The 15,037-nt window shown below is 38.4% G+C and overlaps 1 protein-coding gene across 1 annotated transcript in view; it reads left to right on the top strand.

Annotated features, from left to right (window-relative positions):
- The window catches only part of COG5 (component of oligomeric golgi complex 5), a gene marked incomplete at its 5' end in the record, with an annotated part of 196,203 nt that overhangs the window by 119,124 nt on the left and 62,042 nt on the right, over window positions 1–15,037 (top strand). Inside the window, 3 exons of the mRNA XM_082498068.1 lie at window positions 7,105–7,270; window positions 9,693–9,805; window positions 9,900–9,977. Of these exons, the coding sequence (XP_082354194.1) occupies window positions 7,105–7,270; window positions 9,693–9,805; window positions 9,900–9,977 (357 nt within the window). The remainder of the gene's footprint in view (window positions 1–7,104; window positions 7,271–9,692; window positions 9,806–9,899; window positions 9,978–15,037) is intronic.

The following is a 15,037-nucleotide window of genomic DNA, read 5'->3' as shown; positions in this document are numbered from 1 at the left end:
GTTATTTACTTCTTGCTATTCTAAGAAACAAAAGTCTGACCTAATTTGAGGACATGGTGAGGTTTATGGCTGTTTATGGCTGTGCTTTATGGCTGTTTTCCTTTCCTGTGAAAGTCCTTCTACCAAAAGAAGTTGTGTATTCCAAACATGAGCTGACAGAAGGTAGGTATTATAACCTAACCATATTTAAATGTTTAGTTTTGGGGTTCTTGACTCTTACAGCTTAAAATGTGCTTTTCTAGAGTCTGGCCAACGTCTTATGTCAGTATCGCCTTCTATAAAAAATTATAACATCTTAACCTCTCACTCCTCCCAACACTGCAAAGGTCAAAACAGGAAGAACTGGAAGATCATTAGAAAGAAGTCTGTATTCTCTGGCCTTACATTGTCAATTTGACCTTTTCATGTATTGCTCAGATTTTAAAGATGAACAGAGTAAAAGACAGATGGGGTGATAATGAACATAGAGACGTGCTTCCCTAAGTAGGTTCATTTTTGGGAGTTGTGATATACCAATTAATTTTTTTAAGGCATGGACTTTTGGAAATGAAATAAAACACTGTTTTTAGACTGCAGCTGAATTTCATTGGCATTTAATTTCTACTTTTAGTTTTTTGTTAATTTTTCCTGCAATTAAAATAGCTGAGTGATACTGCAAAGCAAAAATTCCAGCAAGTCTTAGTAAATTATTAATTCTGCTCAGTAGGTTATTTTGCCTTGTCTGTGACTGAGGTGGCTGAGTTTCCTTCGCTGCTTACCTGCTTGAGCTCTTTAAATGGAATTGCAACTTTTCCTGGAGTAACTTCTCACTTTTTTCACTTTTGGTGTCTGTAAGAGATGACTAAGAACTGCTTGTAATTGGTAGCTGCAAGTGCTTACAAACTCTTCCTCAATCACTTGGTCTTCAAGTAGTCGGACTTGTCATTGGGGGTAATAATACTATTTATGGGAAAAATATTTGAAGGAGGCAGTGTGTTGTAATGGTAGCAGGAGGGGAGAAGGAGTAAATACTGTAAGTGAAGATCTGACTTGGGATTTTTAGCCTCATGAAGGGGTCTTTTTTTGAATTATTTAACTGACTTTGTAAAGCTGTACTGTGTTGGAAATTGCACCTGCTGTCTCATACAAACAAAATGAGCCGTGTGAAGCAAACGTAAAAAAGTAACTGAAATAGTTCCCAATACAGTAAAACTACTATCAAATGAGATTATTTAATGCTAAGTGCCAGTCAAAGATATTCAGAAGTATCATTCTGGAAACTGTTTTTGCATTTACTTTCGAAGGGCTGCAATAACCTTTTGGATTCCCTGTCGGAGAATATATGTTAGTTTACAAGTTGGTTATTTCAATGTGTGTCCTGTTCTAGGGTTGTTGTAATTTAATGCTGATTATTTCTTGATGGCTAGGGAATGTTGTGGTTTTGTTGAAAATATTATTCATGGTATTTCTGGCTTGCCACTTTGTCACACACTCTGTTGAAGTGATACCTGGACTAATTAGTAATTATGGATCTTCCTTCAGCTAAGCAATGTATGTAATTCTTTTTGTACTGTGTTATGCTTTCAGTGCTTGTGTATGGAACATGGTAAATGTTTTACCACATAAGAGGTAAGGATGTGGCAGCACACTGAAATGACAGCTGTTGAGTAGTATGTATATGTACATATATATTTATAGTGAAAACTTTCGGTTGTGTTCCTGCCACAACCTTTCCTGAATAGGGTCATCTGTTCTCTGCAGAATAATAAAGATTTTCAGTCAGAGTCACTGTTCTGATTTTAGTAAGCAAACCAGAAATGTTCTTGTGTACATTAGTAGCTGCGGAACATAATTTTTAAGTGAGGGACTTGTCCAAGTTTGACTTCTCCGTATGTGGTGGTTCCAACCTGTCATGCTAAAGAACGTTTTCTCAGAGAGCTGTCCTGATCATGTGGTGCAGGCACTTGTGAAATTTAACTACATGACAGTTCGTGATTAATTAGATTTCTAACACTACTTGTTTATGAAAGTAGTTGTAGTTGTCACAGGTGGTATTGACCAGAAATATTTTTGGCAATTAACACATCTTCGTTTAAGAAGTCAGTTGGTAGTCCGCACAGGTGACAGCCCTGCCCCATTGGGGTTATATGGAAAGATTTGGACTGGATAAGGAAACAATGACGTGGAGTTCCCTAAGAAAGCACTGGTTGGAGAAGAAAGGTCCACATGGTGAACCCCATACCCTGAGAAGAGAGAGTGTGAGTTTGGAAGCTATGTTTATAGCACTTGAGCCCAATTAGTTTTGCCTGTCATCCAGGTTTCTTATTTTTGGTTCAGCCTTATGCTAGCAATCTTCCTGTCCCCAAATTAGCTCAGTGTCATCACCACACTCCCTTGTGAGGAGCAGGCTTGCTTGTCCAAGCTGCATTTCTAATGATGAAAAAGAATATTGCTCTTTATTTAGCCATGCTTTCAGAAGATTGTTCTAATAACTCTAGTGGCAATCATAAAATAAAAGGCTACAATGTTGGACGTTATAAAATAGTTGCAGTGTTGGCAGTTGACAGAAAGAAAATAGTTGATTCCATCCTAGGAGACGTTTTCAAATTAGAAATGCAATATGTATTTATTTGAGTCTCTAATGACATTTCTATCTAGTCCTCACAGGGTTATTATCTCTATGGGAAAGGAAGTGACCAAATGGGGTTCTGCTCTGCAGAATGACTATAAATGTCATGCTGGACTGGACAGCAGCTTCTGGATTATATAGTGGTCTACTCTTGAAAACAACCACATGATATAATTGTGAAAAAAACATTCATACTTAACGACTGCATGTCACTTATTTTTCTTCTTGCCTATGATGGTCTACAGAACCAAATGGGATGGGTTAAAATGAATTGAAAATTATGTTAGTGAAATGAACAGTTCTCAATGATAGAGAAAACGAGCAAATGTGTTCGGTGTGAATATCTTTTCGTAGTTGCTGCTGAATGAGTATTTTTATGTTTTGCTAAACATACATTGAAACATCCATGCCTTTTTTCCAAGTGGTGGCTAATACCACTCTTCTGACCAAGTTATTTAATGTATTTTCTGATGGATGCTGAGAAATTTCAATGTTTTTAAAATTTGTGAGAGTTCCATTCATGGTAGGAGTTGCTTTCATGGTAGAACTTGCTTTTGAGCAAATTGATTTTTTTTTTTTTTTTCATATGTTGAACTGGTGATTCATTGAATCTTCTTAAATTTGTGGAATTTAGTTTCCATATATTTGTAACACATTATGTTGTGACATGCCAGATGGAGGAGTGCTTTGAATGGAGAAAGGTATTACTGGTGGACTTAACTCCATCTCTCCGTTGCTCCCTGCTTCATGGTAATTTTTGCAATCTGAAGATCACTGTAGTTAATCTTCCAGTAGGTAGTGTTGTAGCCCTACAGTTTGTGGGGTCATAGTTTTATTTCACTTGTGTATGGTTGTGTTTACACACATTAGATTACACTGTACTGCGAACATATTACTAAATGCTGTACTGTTTTTCTTTGCCCCCTACTCTTTTAATTGCCATAACTTGAACTTTGTGGCATATGTACAAATATTTTTAGGATGCTAATCTACTGTGTAAAAGGGTATTTTCTTGTAAGTCACTACCTTGTGAGAAGCAGAATTGTGTTCTTGCTGTTGCTTTAACTCCCCATACATTTTTACGTAGTAAAACTAGCCTGCTTTGTGTTTGGTAAGAACTACTACTTCTGAGCCTTCATTTACAAAATATGACACTTAAAACACAAAGGAACATGGGTTCTTATGGACAGAGATTCGAAGGACAACACTTACAAATTGCTAAGTGTAGTTGCCTGCAGTCGCAGACAACTTGATTATAAAATACTGCTAATAAACTCATTAAATTCCATCTCAAAGATAGTTATATTGTTTTCCCTATTGTTCCTGTTGGATAGCTGCTCTGAATGTGATTACATTTTCCATTATGAATCACTTCTGTAGTCGGGGTTTTTTTACCTTGAATGCATGCTTTCCGTTTGATAAAAATTGTGGCAATCTTTTGAATCGCAGAAATGTTTAGCTTTAAGCTTTCTCAAATAGAAGGAAAATATTAGGGGCAAATTCTTATAAATAAAGTCTGTTGGTAGTGGCAAATTCTGCAATACTGAATCTCAAATATTCGTCCAGTGTGTATTAATGATAAACAGTCTAATTTGGAGATGTGCATGCAAGCCTGAAAGTACAATCGTTTGTTTTCTTCCTGCTTTCCAACCTTTTCTTTCCACATAATAATTTTTGCCCCAAGAGATGCTCCATTTTTTTTAACATATTGTCTAAACCTAGAAACTAGCTGTGCATAAAAAATGCAATTCTCTTAGGATTAGTGATAAACCAACAATGGACTTTATATAGCCTGTCTGGGGCATATAAAACACAAACTGTTTTTGAGTAGAGAAAAATACTATTTATGAAACAGACAAAAAAGATATTTTATTGTACATTGTCAGGGTTTTAATATCTCTCTAATTCCTGTTATGCAAGATGAATACATGAGCTAGAAGCCTTCTGTCAGTGGCCACGTCCACAAATTAAAGCAAATAAGAAATAGGCCACCTGCGTAGTCTTTGTTTTATGGTGATTTTACCTTTGGTACTAGACTTGGAAGATACTTTGAGTGAATAGCAGGTTTCCGTAATTCTGTGTTTTGGTTATTCCCCAACTATTCCTAACTTCAGAATGAATTGTTTTGACAACTTTTGGTTAAAACCAGTTCTTTTGAAACATAGTTCAGGTTCTGTTGGAGCACATTTTTGTGTCTTTTTTGAGCAGTAGCTGCAGTTAGTTTGCTAAACTGTGATATGGGAGCTCTGAGATTTATCTTTTGCCTGAAATTATTTGTGCCTGTAAGTCCCCATTTGTCAGGAACATAAGTATCTGACCATCAGTTACTCAAGCCTGGATAGTGCCCGCTCACATTTTGATGTGGTTCTCTTTTTTCTTGGTTAATATATGAACTTTTACTACAGTCTGACTGAAACCTGGTTGAGTGCTCTTACTACAGTAGCAAGGTATTGATTTTATATTACTGACTTGCTGCCTGATTTTATAATTGTCTAAGTATTCTATAAGAATTAGAACAATTTCAACAGGAAAGACTGGTAAATGAGGTGAGTCTTTCCTATCTTTGCTTTCCGTCCTTTCAGTTTCATTCTCTTCCTTCCTTCCAGCTTCTTTTCATTCTTTTCCCTGTCCTCTTTCCATTTGTATTTTCTTTCTCTTGTTCATTCTGTCCCCAGATTCCCTCCTTGCATTATACTACCCTTCATTTTCTGACATCCCATTAATCTTCCAGTCTTTATGGCTTACTTTCCCACCTCCACAAGCACACCCACAGGATGCTTAGAAATTTTACAGCATACCCAGTTGTCAAAAAACTAAACCTACAAGTCCCAGACCCATAATACTATGCTGGGAATGCTCATTAACTCCCACACTGTTTGGAAAAAGAAACTGGTACAGATAGTATAAGGTCTGCAAACCATAATACATGCCTAATATTACTTTGCTTGCCGCTAAACCTAAAAACTCCTCATTGGAGTTGGGGAAGGAGATGGGATCTGGCTTTTTTGCTTCAACTATGGTTCTGATCTTTGCAGAAACACTAGAGAAAGTGATATGAGTGTCTAGTTACAGTGCTGTGACCTCTGAAACATTAGGTTTGAGAATGGACTGTTCATCAATGGATCAGAAAACCTGTTGCAGTAGGTGGATGTACCAGCAAGTGAATCCTCAATATAGCAGCTGCATTGTAGCTGTACTGCTGTGGTATCAGTGCAGGTTCCCCACACTTGAAAGGTAGATGATCATATCCTCTTTCTTTGGCTCAGGAATGTCTGGCTGAAAAAAAACCTGTGACCTGGGGAAGGTGAAGCAGAGTTGCATTGGTCTTGCAGGAGACCCGTTCAGTGTTACTGGCTACTACTGCTGCAGCCACCAGCAGGAAGAGTGCAATGGTGTAAGGTGTCACTGCCAAAGGAGAGTCCAAGTGGGGTGTCTAGTGGGACGTGCTTGTGATCTCAGATGCTTCTGTCCAGTTTGGGTGCCAGGATTTCTGCCAGACCGTGTTCTTTACTGCTGGCAGAAGTCACTAAAAAAAATGACAAAAAACTGCATGTCTAATGTGTGTATGATCAACTGATCGCCCCCTCCACTGATTGCCTGTGAATGCTGAATAAAAAAGCAGTATTCTGTATATGGATGACAGTGCTTAGTTTCCAAAGGCAATAATTTGAGGCTTTTCTCTTGCTAAATAGCACCCATGCCAGTGATTAGTGTTGCTCAGTGGAATTATCATCAGATTTAATCTTAATCAAAGGTCTCTTAAACAACAGACCTGAACAGTTTTTGGATAGTTTCCACTGTCCTGTATTTCGGAAAAGCTCTGAACAATACAGGGACACTTGAGCTTCTTTTTTTTGTTGCAGGCTTTGGAAATGATCACTGTGTTGCTTTGCACTCTTAATTCCGCTGTGAGGAAGATGAAATTATTGTCAGTGTTAGAAAAAGAAATGTAGAAATACAAGGTTAAATTCTGCAGTTGTCAGTAGTAGGGGCTTGACCTACTTGCCTCTGCTTGTCCTTGGTTAGTATTTTGTTTTTAAGCCTGTATCACATTTAATTAACTGTTTGGCACTTAAATGACAGTACTGTAACAGATACCGCATGTTAAAAGAATATTACTAGCTACACCATAGCTGAATATAGCTGTACTGTAACTAACCTCGGAATTATTGCATCAATCACTAGTAACCCACCCCAGGTTAGATATTGCCAGCAGTGCTTCCAGTTCCATTTTTTCTGTTCTTATTCAGAGGATAGCACCAAAGGAAGCTAAGCAAAGCATTGCTAAGCAATTAAAGGAAATCAGTCCTCTCCTTTATGCTCTCTTCTCTGTTATGCAGTAAGGATGCTGCTTATTTAATGTTAAAGGAAATGAATTAGCAGACTGAACTTAAAGATGAACTTGCCCAGTAAAATGATGTCTCATCATGGATAAAAAAAACCCACTATAGTACAGTTAAAGTTAATCGTTATTTTTTAAAATCGTCTTTCTCTAGAATCCTACTCAAGTGGGAACTGCTCTTCAGGTTTTCCATAACCTTGGGACTTTGAAGGATACCATTGCTAATGTGGTGGATGGATACTGCACAGTTCTGGAGGAGAATATAAAAAATGCTTTGGATATCAAAGTATTGACCCAACCATCTCAAACTGCTACAAGAGGTATGATACTTGTTTTACAAAGAATGACAACTGATTTTTTTGACAGAAGTACAGTATGTTATCAAATGGAAGAAACTCTCGTATCCAAGCATATTATAAGAATATTTCCCTACTTGCTTTAACCAGTAGAGGATGGGAGTAGGCACGTCTCAGAAGTCATAGAATCATAGAATAATTTAGGTTGGAAGGGACCTGGAAGATCACCTAGTTCCAACCCCCCTGCCATAGACAGGGACGCCTTCCATTAGACCAGGCTGCTCAAAGCCCCATCCAGCCTGGCCTTAGACACCTCCAGGGATGGAGCTTCTATAACTTCTCTGGGCAACCTGTTCCAGTGCCTCACCACCCTTATAGAGAAAAATTTCTTACTAATATCTAATCTAAATCTACCCTCTTCCAGTCTGAAGCCATTCCCCTTCATCCTATCATTACATGTCCTTGTAAAAAGTCCCTCTCCAGCTTTCTTGTAGGCCCCCATTAGGTACTGGAAGGTCTTCCTGGAGCCTTCTCTTCTCCAGGCTGAACAACCCCAACTCGCTGAGCCTGTCCTCATAGGAGAGGTGCTTCAGCCCTCTGATCATCTTCGTGGCCCTCCTCTGGACCCTCTCCAACAGGTCCATGTCTTTCCTATGTTGGGGGCTCCAAAGCTGGACGCAGTACTCCAGGCGGGGTCTCACCAGAGCAGAGTCAAGGGGCAGAATCACCTCCCTTCACCTGCTGGCCGCACTTCTTCTGATGCAGCCCAGGATATGGTTGGCATTCTGGTCTGCAATTGTGCGTTGTTGGCTCATGTTGAGCTTCTCGTCAATCAGCACCCCCAGGTCCTTCTCCTCAGGGCTGCTCTCAATCCGTTCTCTGTCCGGCCTGTATTTGTGCTCGGGATTGCCCCGACCCAGGTGCCAGACCTTGCACTTGGCCTTATTGAACTTCATGAGGTTGGCATGGGCCCACCTCTCCAGCCTGTCCAGTGCCCTCTGGATAGCATCCCTGCCCTTCAGCATGTCTTCCTCACCACACAGCTTGGTATCATCGGCAAACTTGCTGAGGGTGCACTTGACCCCACTGTCCATGTCACCAACAAAGATGTTGAACAGCATGGGTCCCAGTACTGACCCCTGAGGAACCACTCGTAACTGGTCTCCACTTGGACATCGAGCCATTGACCACAGCTCTTTGAGTGCAACTGTCCAGCCAGTTCCTTGTCCACCAAGTTGTCCATCTGTCAAATCCATGTCTCTCTAATTTAGAGACCATGATATTGTGTGGGACAGTGTCAAACGCTTTGCACAAGCCCAGGTGCATGACGTCAGTTGCTCTTCCCTTGTCCACTACCGCTGTAACCCCCTCATAGAAGGCCACCAAATTTGTCAGGTATGACTTGCCCTTGCTGAAGCCATTTTGGCTGCTGCCAATCACCTCCTCTTTTTCTATGTGCCTTACCAGTGTATCCAGGAGGATCTGCTCCATGATCTTGCCGGGCACAGAGGTGATCTATACAATCTAATCTATACATCTAATACAAAGCCAAAATTGGGTCTGTCATTATTGGGCTCAGAAGTTTTCCTTTATTCCCCACCCCCGGCTCTTTTTCCTGACTTGCCCAGAAAATTGTCTTCGTGAGTTTACAACTTTGTAGCATTTTCTTAGCAGTTTGTCATGGAAAGAGGAATCCAAATTCTGCTTTCTTTGTGTTGATGGAAGGATCACTGACAGAAATTATTTGCAAGCAATGAAGCAAGCCTGAAACTACGCTGTGATTCTTTTGTCAGATGGAAATAATTTCAAAGCAGTATATTCAATTCAATAGTCATTGCACTATCAAACATTTAGTTCCCACATGTTAGCTTAGATACCAAAGAATACTGAGGAATTGGGCGGGCAGGCAAATTTAAATGTTCATATTGTCTAAGTTCAAAACTTTTTAAAAAACCTTTTGCAAGAAGTTGGGGGTACAAAACCATAATCACTAAATATAGACCCTGTCAAGGAAAGTGATGGTTTAGAAGCTGCATGCCCTTCCACTGGAATATCACTTTTTTTAGTAGTTTTGCCTATGCATTTAAGTCCTGAGTTGGTAATACCTGCATTTTTCACAGCTACTGTCTCTGCCATTTCACTTTGCTATTACATCCTGCAACAGCGCTCATTGGCATTACCTTGGTGTTTCTGTGGAGGTCTGAATTGGTAAAGCAGGTAACGATGACAAACATTGAAGTATCCCCACTGAAATTCAGAGTTTAGTTGACTTATCAGTTGAGATTACTGAGACCATTCACAAAGCTCTGTTCTGAAACTATTTTAGGCTGTTTTGATTTAAAAAAAAAAATCTTACATCAGAGTCTGTAGATATCTATTTTTCTAATATTTTAATTTTCAAATGTGAAAGCTGAAATGTGCTGCTGTATGTTTTTAAAAACCACAGGTGGCCCTGGTAGAGCTGCTATGCCAACACCTGGAAACACAGCAGCTTTTCGAGCAGCCCTCTGGACAAACATGGAGAAACTCATGGATCAGATCTGTGCTGCTTGCGGACAGGTATTCAGCAGCTAATTCCTGTTTGTCTAGACATGGAATTTTGCATATAAGGTATTAGATGTCACTGTTCCTCTCAATAAATTCTTTCTTACAGGTGCAGCATTTGCAAAAAGTATTGACAAAGAAAAGAGATCCTGTGTCACATGTCTGCTTCATAGAGGAAATAGTTCAGGTAAAGTTTTAATTTAGCTAAATATGTTTTAGTAATTCTGTTGAGGAAAATGTGATGAGGGAATGCTTTTGTTTACAATTTTACAGTTCCATAAAAATTTTGTAATTAAATTAATGGGAAACAGTTGAAAGTCAAACTAACATTGGAAACTATATTTATGGTCTGTGGATTACATCTGTAGGGTATAAACATGTTCCTTTTATAATTATTTCTTTTTTCATTTAAGGGGAGCTGATAAGGCATCACTGTCAGTTTTTATTACTGATCATTAATGTCATTCCATAAAATACCATGTGATTTGAGTAATTAATTAAGTCTGTTAGTTTGCATAGGAGAATGTGTCTTCATCTAACACTTTCAGCCATCTGTTTCTCTACTTCTTGGCATTTTCTTCCTTGAAAAATAACCATGGCTGTTCTTTTGAATACCTATTCTTTTCCATTCAATTGCATTGTTTTCTATTCAGATTTGGAATAATTTGATTAATGGTCTCCCTTCAATGTTAGGAACAGAATTACTGAAGCTATCTCATCTACTAAGGTAGATGAGAAGAAACCAAAACAAAAGATGTGTTTATGCAGACATCTCGTTTTCCAAGTATATGGCCGGATTTTTAATTTACATGAATTTAATTTTTGAAATATGTTGGGGAAGCTCTTCATATGCAAATGTGGTCTTCTCAACAGTGAAAGCAAGTAATGAAGGTTAAATACAGCATTTAAGTTCATCTGTCTATCTCCAAAAGATGTTGCACAGAAGACCACTTCTCTATGAGGCTCTTCAAGCTTCTCTTTCTGTGTTGTAACAACAAAACAAACACCAAACACAAAACACCTCAAGAATTTTATAAACTTTTAGCATATTTTCTTTGTTAAAAAGTTTGATCTGGCAAAAAATATCTATTGCTGCCTAGGTGGAGCCCTTCAGTTGATCAGCACGTTTAAGGAGAAACATAGAAGCCTAGAGACAGAAGGATGAACTCTGGGAGGCTCAGGAAGAGTTTAAATGGAAAGGAAGCTTAGATACGTGAGCATTCAGTGTTCATGAGTGACTTCCACCCTGAGCCTGTGCTTCTCGCTTTCAGTCTTCCCTTTTGTAGAACAGCACTTGAAAAGGGGATAGGAGTTTTTCCAGTTGTTGAGGATGATAGTAGAGGGAAGCCAAAGGAAATCTTTTATCATCCTGGAGAGTAAATGAACAGGGAAAATGAATCTCAATAGAAGCTAGATGCAGAGCAAGTAAAAACTCCTTAGAAAATAAAATAAAAGGCTTCTGGGTTATCATATGCTAAGCATATTCCATGGTCTCTCTGATTACCCTTCCTTCCCTTTGACTTCATACTGCAGGATTGCATCTAAGTGACAAACTATACTTCTCAAATAAAATCCATCTATTTGTTTCTCCACAGTTATCAGTCTTCCAATTAGTTTGCTTTTCAACGGGTGCTTTGGCATGGTATAGCACCAAGCTGGACAGGTGTCATTCTCAGTGGGGCGGCTGAGGAGTAATGGTACATCTTTGTCTGGTGCTACCAAAACTCTCTCGGCATGACATGGTACCACTGGTAGCACTCATGCTTTACTTTCTTCTTACCTGAGATGGTTCAGTGTAGCACAGTGTTTTTCTTGGCCCTTCTCACAGTTATACCATTTGTTCTACTGTTCTTTGAAAAAGGTGTTGCACCAGCCTGCAGATGGGTGAAGTCATACCAAACAGTAGAGCTGTTGTTTAGACAAAACCAGACAAGTACTAGATGCTGCTGAAATTCAGAGTGTATGTACAGATGGCTGTATGGGAGAATATGAATTGTTGTGTACATTGAAAATAGATATAAGCAAGAAATTGGTATTTTGCCATTTTCTGATGAAGATTCCATCTCGTATTAATCTAAACTGAAACAGCATGCTTTCTTCAGCAAGTGTTCTGGAGAGGGAGAAAAGTTGGATTTTCTTTATTGTATTCAATTTCATTAATAAATGGAGCAAATGAACAAAACAAACTAAAGGTACTAACATTATACCCATTCGCTAGGGCAGCGTGCCCACGCCAGAAGATGGGAAAACGAATCATCCACTCTACAGTCTGTGCACTAATTACTGTTACTGATGTCAACATTATTATTATAGTCATCTTCTGCAGCAGCTGCAGTACCACTTTGCCTGTCCATCTGCTTCCTTGTTTTGATTACTGCAGTGCAAGTATCATCCTAGGAAGCACAAGAGAGGAGGAGACCCAGCCTTTTTAAAGCACAAGTCCTTTAATAGCAAGGAAGCTACTTGCTTTTTTTTTATCGTTTGCTTTTTTCCATTGGGGATTTTTTGTGTCTTTCTCTTCAGATAGCACAGCCTGCATTTTTTCTCATTTTGTATTATGATCTCAAACATGTGCTTTCCGGCCTTCTAATGACCTGTTACCATAATAATATTTAGTAGTGTTGTATCATGTTATATCCAAAAATGTAGTTTTAAAAACAGTAACTAATTAATTAAAGGATTCACAAAACCACTCTGTTAAAAAAAAAATAAAAAAAAATCTGACAGATGGAGAAACTGAGGCACAGAACTTGTAAAATACTGGACTTCACCAGCAGGGCAATGACAACACCTGCATCTTTTCTACACTATGGTTTCTGTTACAGAATTCACTTCCAAATTTTTCCAGCATTAGATGTGGCCAAGAGTTAGGTGACGTACCCGGGCTTACATAAGTATCATGGAAGAATCTGGAGGTTAAATTTACACTATGCTTTTTTCCACTCCTTCCCTTTGCAGTTCTAGATTTTGGTATTTTTCTTTTGCTACAGTATGAAATGAATGCTATTTTGAAAAGAAATCATGCACTCGTAGTACATTGTAAAAAATGTTACATTTCATACTAGTAATGAACTATAGATTCATTATTAATCTGTAAATATTAAATTAACAGATTTAGTTTCCCAAAAAGATCTACGAAATATTTAAAGGAGAAATATATTTCTTTTAAAACTGAATGGACATTTTTGTGGTTTTTATCTAAGAAAAAAGGCCTTTAATGGCTAGATTTAGTTGGCTAAAATAATTCAGAAATCAGTTTTCCATTTTTGGGGAAAAAGAATAGAGATTTAATTTTATACCTTTTTTAAAAGGCAGGGATACTGTTTTCATAATGTTGAGGGTAAAAATTAAAATTACAAATAAAATTTAAATAATGTAAAATCAATATTTTTGTTCACCTCATGACTGGTTCTATAGATCACTTTTTTCAATTGCTTGATTCACCTTCAGAGAGCTAATAGCTTACTCCAGTTTATTCTGCTTTATTGCTTCTCTCTTTCAATGTGTAGTGACTAATCCTGCCTCAGCTGTTGTAATACTTAAACTACAATTGACTTCAGTGTAAGTTGTAGCAGAACATATCTTTCTGTGACAGCCAGCTTCCTAATTAGAGATAAGAATACCTCTAAGCCCCTTGTAAAAGAGTTGGCAATGATCTCTGATCCTCATCTATTTTGGGTCCTTCACTCCTACATAGGCATCAGCAAACAGTTCTGCAAAGCGAGAAGCAGCCTTAAAAGCAGCAAACCATTTTGGGGGGGGTTGGGGTGGTCAACAGAAGGGGTGAGCTGGGGTCTCTCCGCTGGGCAGAAGAGTGCTCCGTGTGAGAGAGCACATCTGCCCTTGATCGCCTTTGATTTGTTGGTGTCCTGCTTGTTAGCAGCTATGGCACCCTGCAAACTCCATCATTTACGTAAGCCTCTGGGTAAAAAAGTGAGCTGAGTGTTGTAGGGAGTGTTATTATGTACTTCGTGGAGGGCTCTTATCATTGCCTCTCCTGATGAATGTTTGGTGAGTAAGCAGGCTATTTTCCTGAGTTGTCAACACTGGCAATATGAGGTGTTAACGATACAGAAGGAAATGTCCTCATCATTACATAAGATAAAGAAAATAAATGGAAAATATAAATGTTTATTGCCCAAAGTGTACTTACATTTCACCTTCTTATTTCTCCTCCCTGTCCAAACTTGTTAAAAAATGTTGTTGCTTTGAAATTATTCATGTCTAACACCACATATTCGCATTTGGTTGACCCAATTAAAAAATAATCCCAAGTGGAAAAAATAATCTAATTACTTCCTTATGTGAGTTCAGGAAATAATCTGGTTTTCACCTATTATTACAAGTATGTGATTTATTTTCTAGTATTTTTTGTAGAAGCAGAATTGGATTACTTGCATATCGTTTCTACTGTGCTTTCTGTTTATTATTTAAGCAATAACAAGGTACTTTGAGGAGATCTAAACACAGGTGAATGAGCAGGTTTTTGATTCCCAAAATACTGAAGATACTCTTTATTTCAGACCTACAAATTGTCCCACTGAATTCACTTGCAAGATTTTTGAGGCCTCTTTTAAAAAACCAAAAAGGTGTTACCAGTTAAAGGTCCTAATTCTAGTTTTCGAAGGATCAGTGTATCCAGACAGCTATGCTAAAAGTAATTTGGTGCTAATTCAAATGGGAGAGTCAGAGACTGTGCAATGGTTTTCTAATGACACTGCGTTTTCTCTAGAACTTTAATTCTGTTTCTGTGACAGAAATGTGCAGCCGTAAATAAAAAAGATGGTGTGGAGATTGCATGGGTTCGTAGGCTATAATGACCTTTGTTCTTTTTCACTTCTGCTTTGGTGGGGTTTGTGCAAATTGCAGTTTGGTGGTGATGAAAAATTATTGTCAGTTGCTTTTCAGTCAGCTTGCTATTCAAAAAGAAATGCAGTTAGCAGAAGTGCCGCCTTTTATCATTGTTCTGTCAGTCTTACCTGAACAACTACGGGCTGGTTGGACGTGGTAGCGAACCACCCTTTCATCCTTGGATGGGGTATGTAGTAGTCAAGGTGAAAGCATACTTCGAATTGCTGCTGTACATAATAAATCAGTTCTCTGGATAGAAGAAAGCTGTCGGGTCCCTTGGGTAGTTACTGGCTTTTGGAAACACTAAGTTCATTTACTTGCAATTGATGCATATCTTGCAGGAATATGGGAGGATTAATTAATGTTTTAAGTAGTTTTGAAGATATAGGACACTGT

The sequence above is a fragment of the Vanellus vanellus genome (genome assembly GCF_965231255.1).
Source record: "Vanellus vanellus genome assembly, chromosome: 1".
In the NCBI taxonomy this organism is placed as follows: Eukaryota; Metazoa; Chordata; class Aves; order Charadriiformes; family Charadriidae; genus Vanellus; species Vanellus vanellus.
This window is presented reverse-complemented; position numbering and strand designations above follow the sequence as displayed.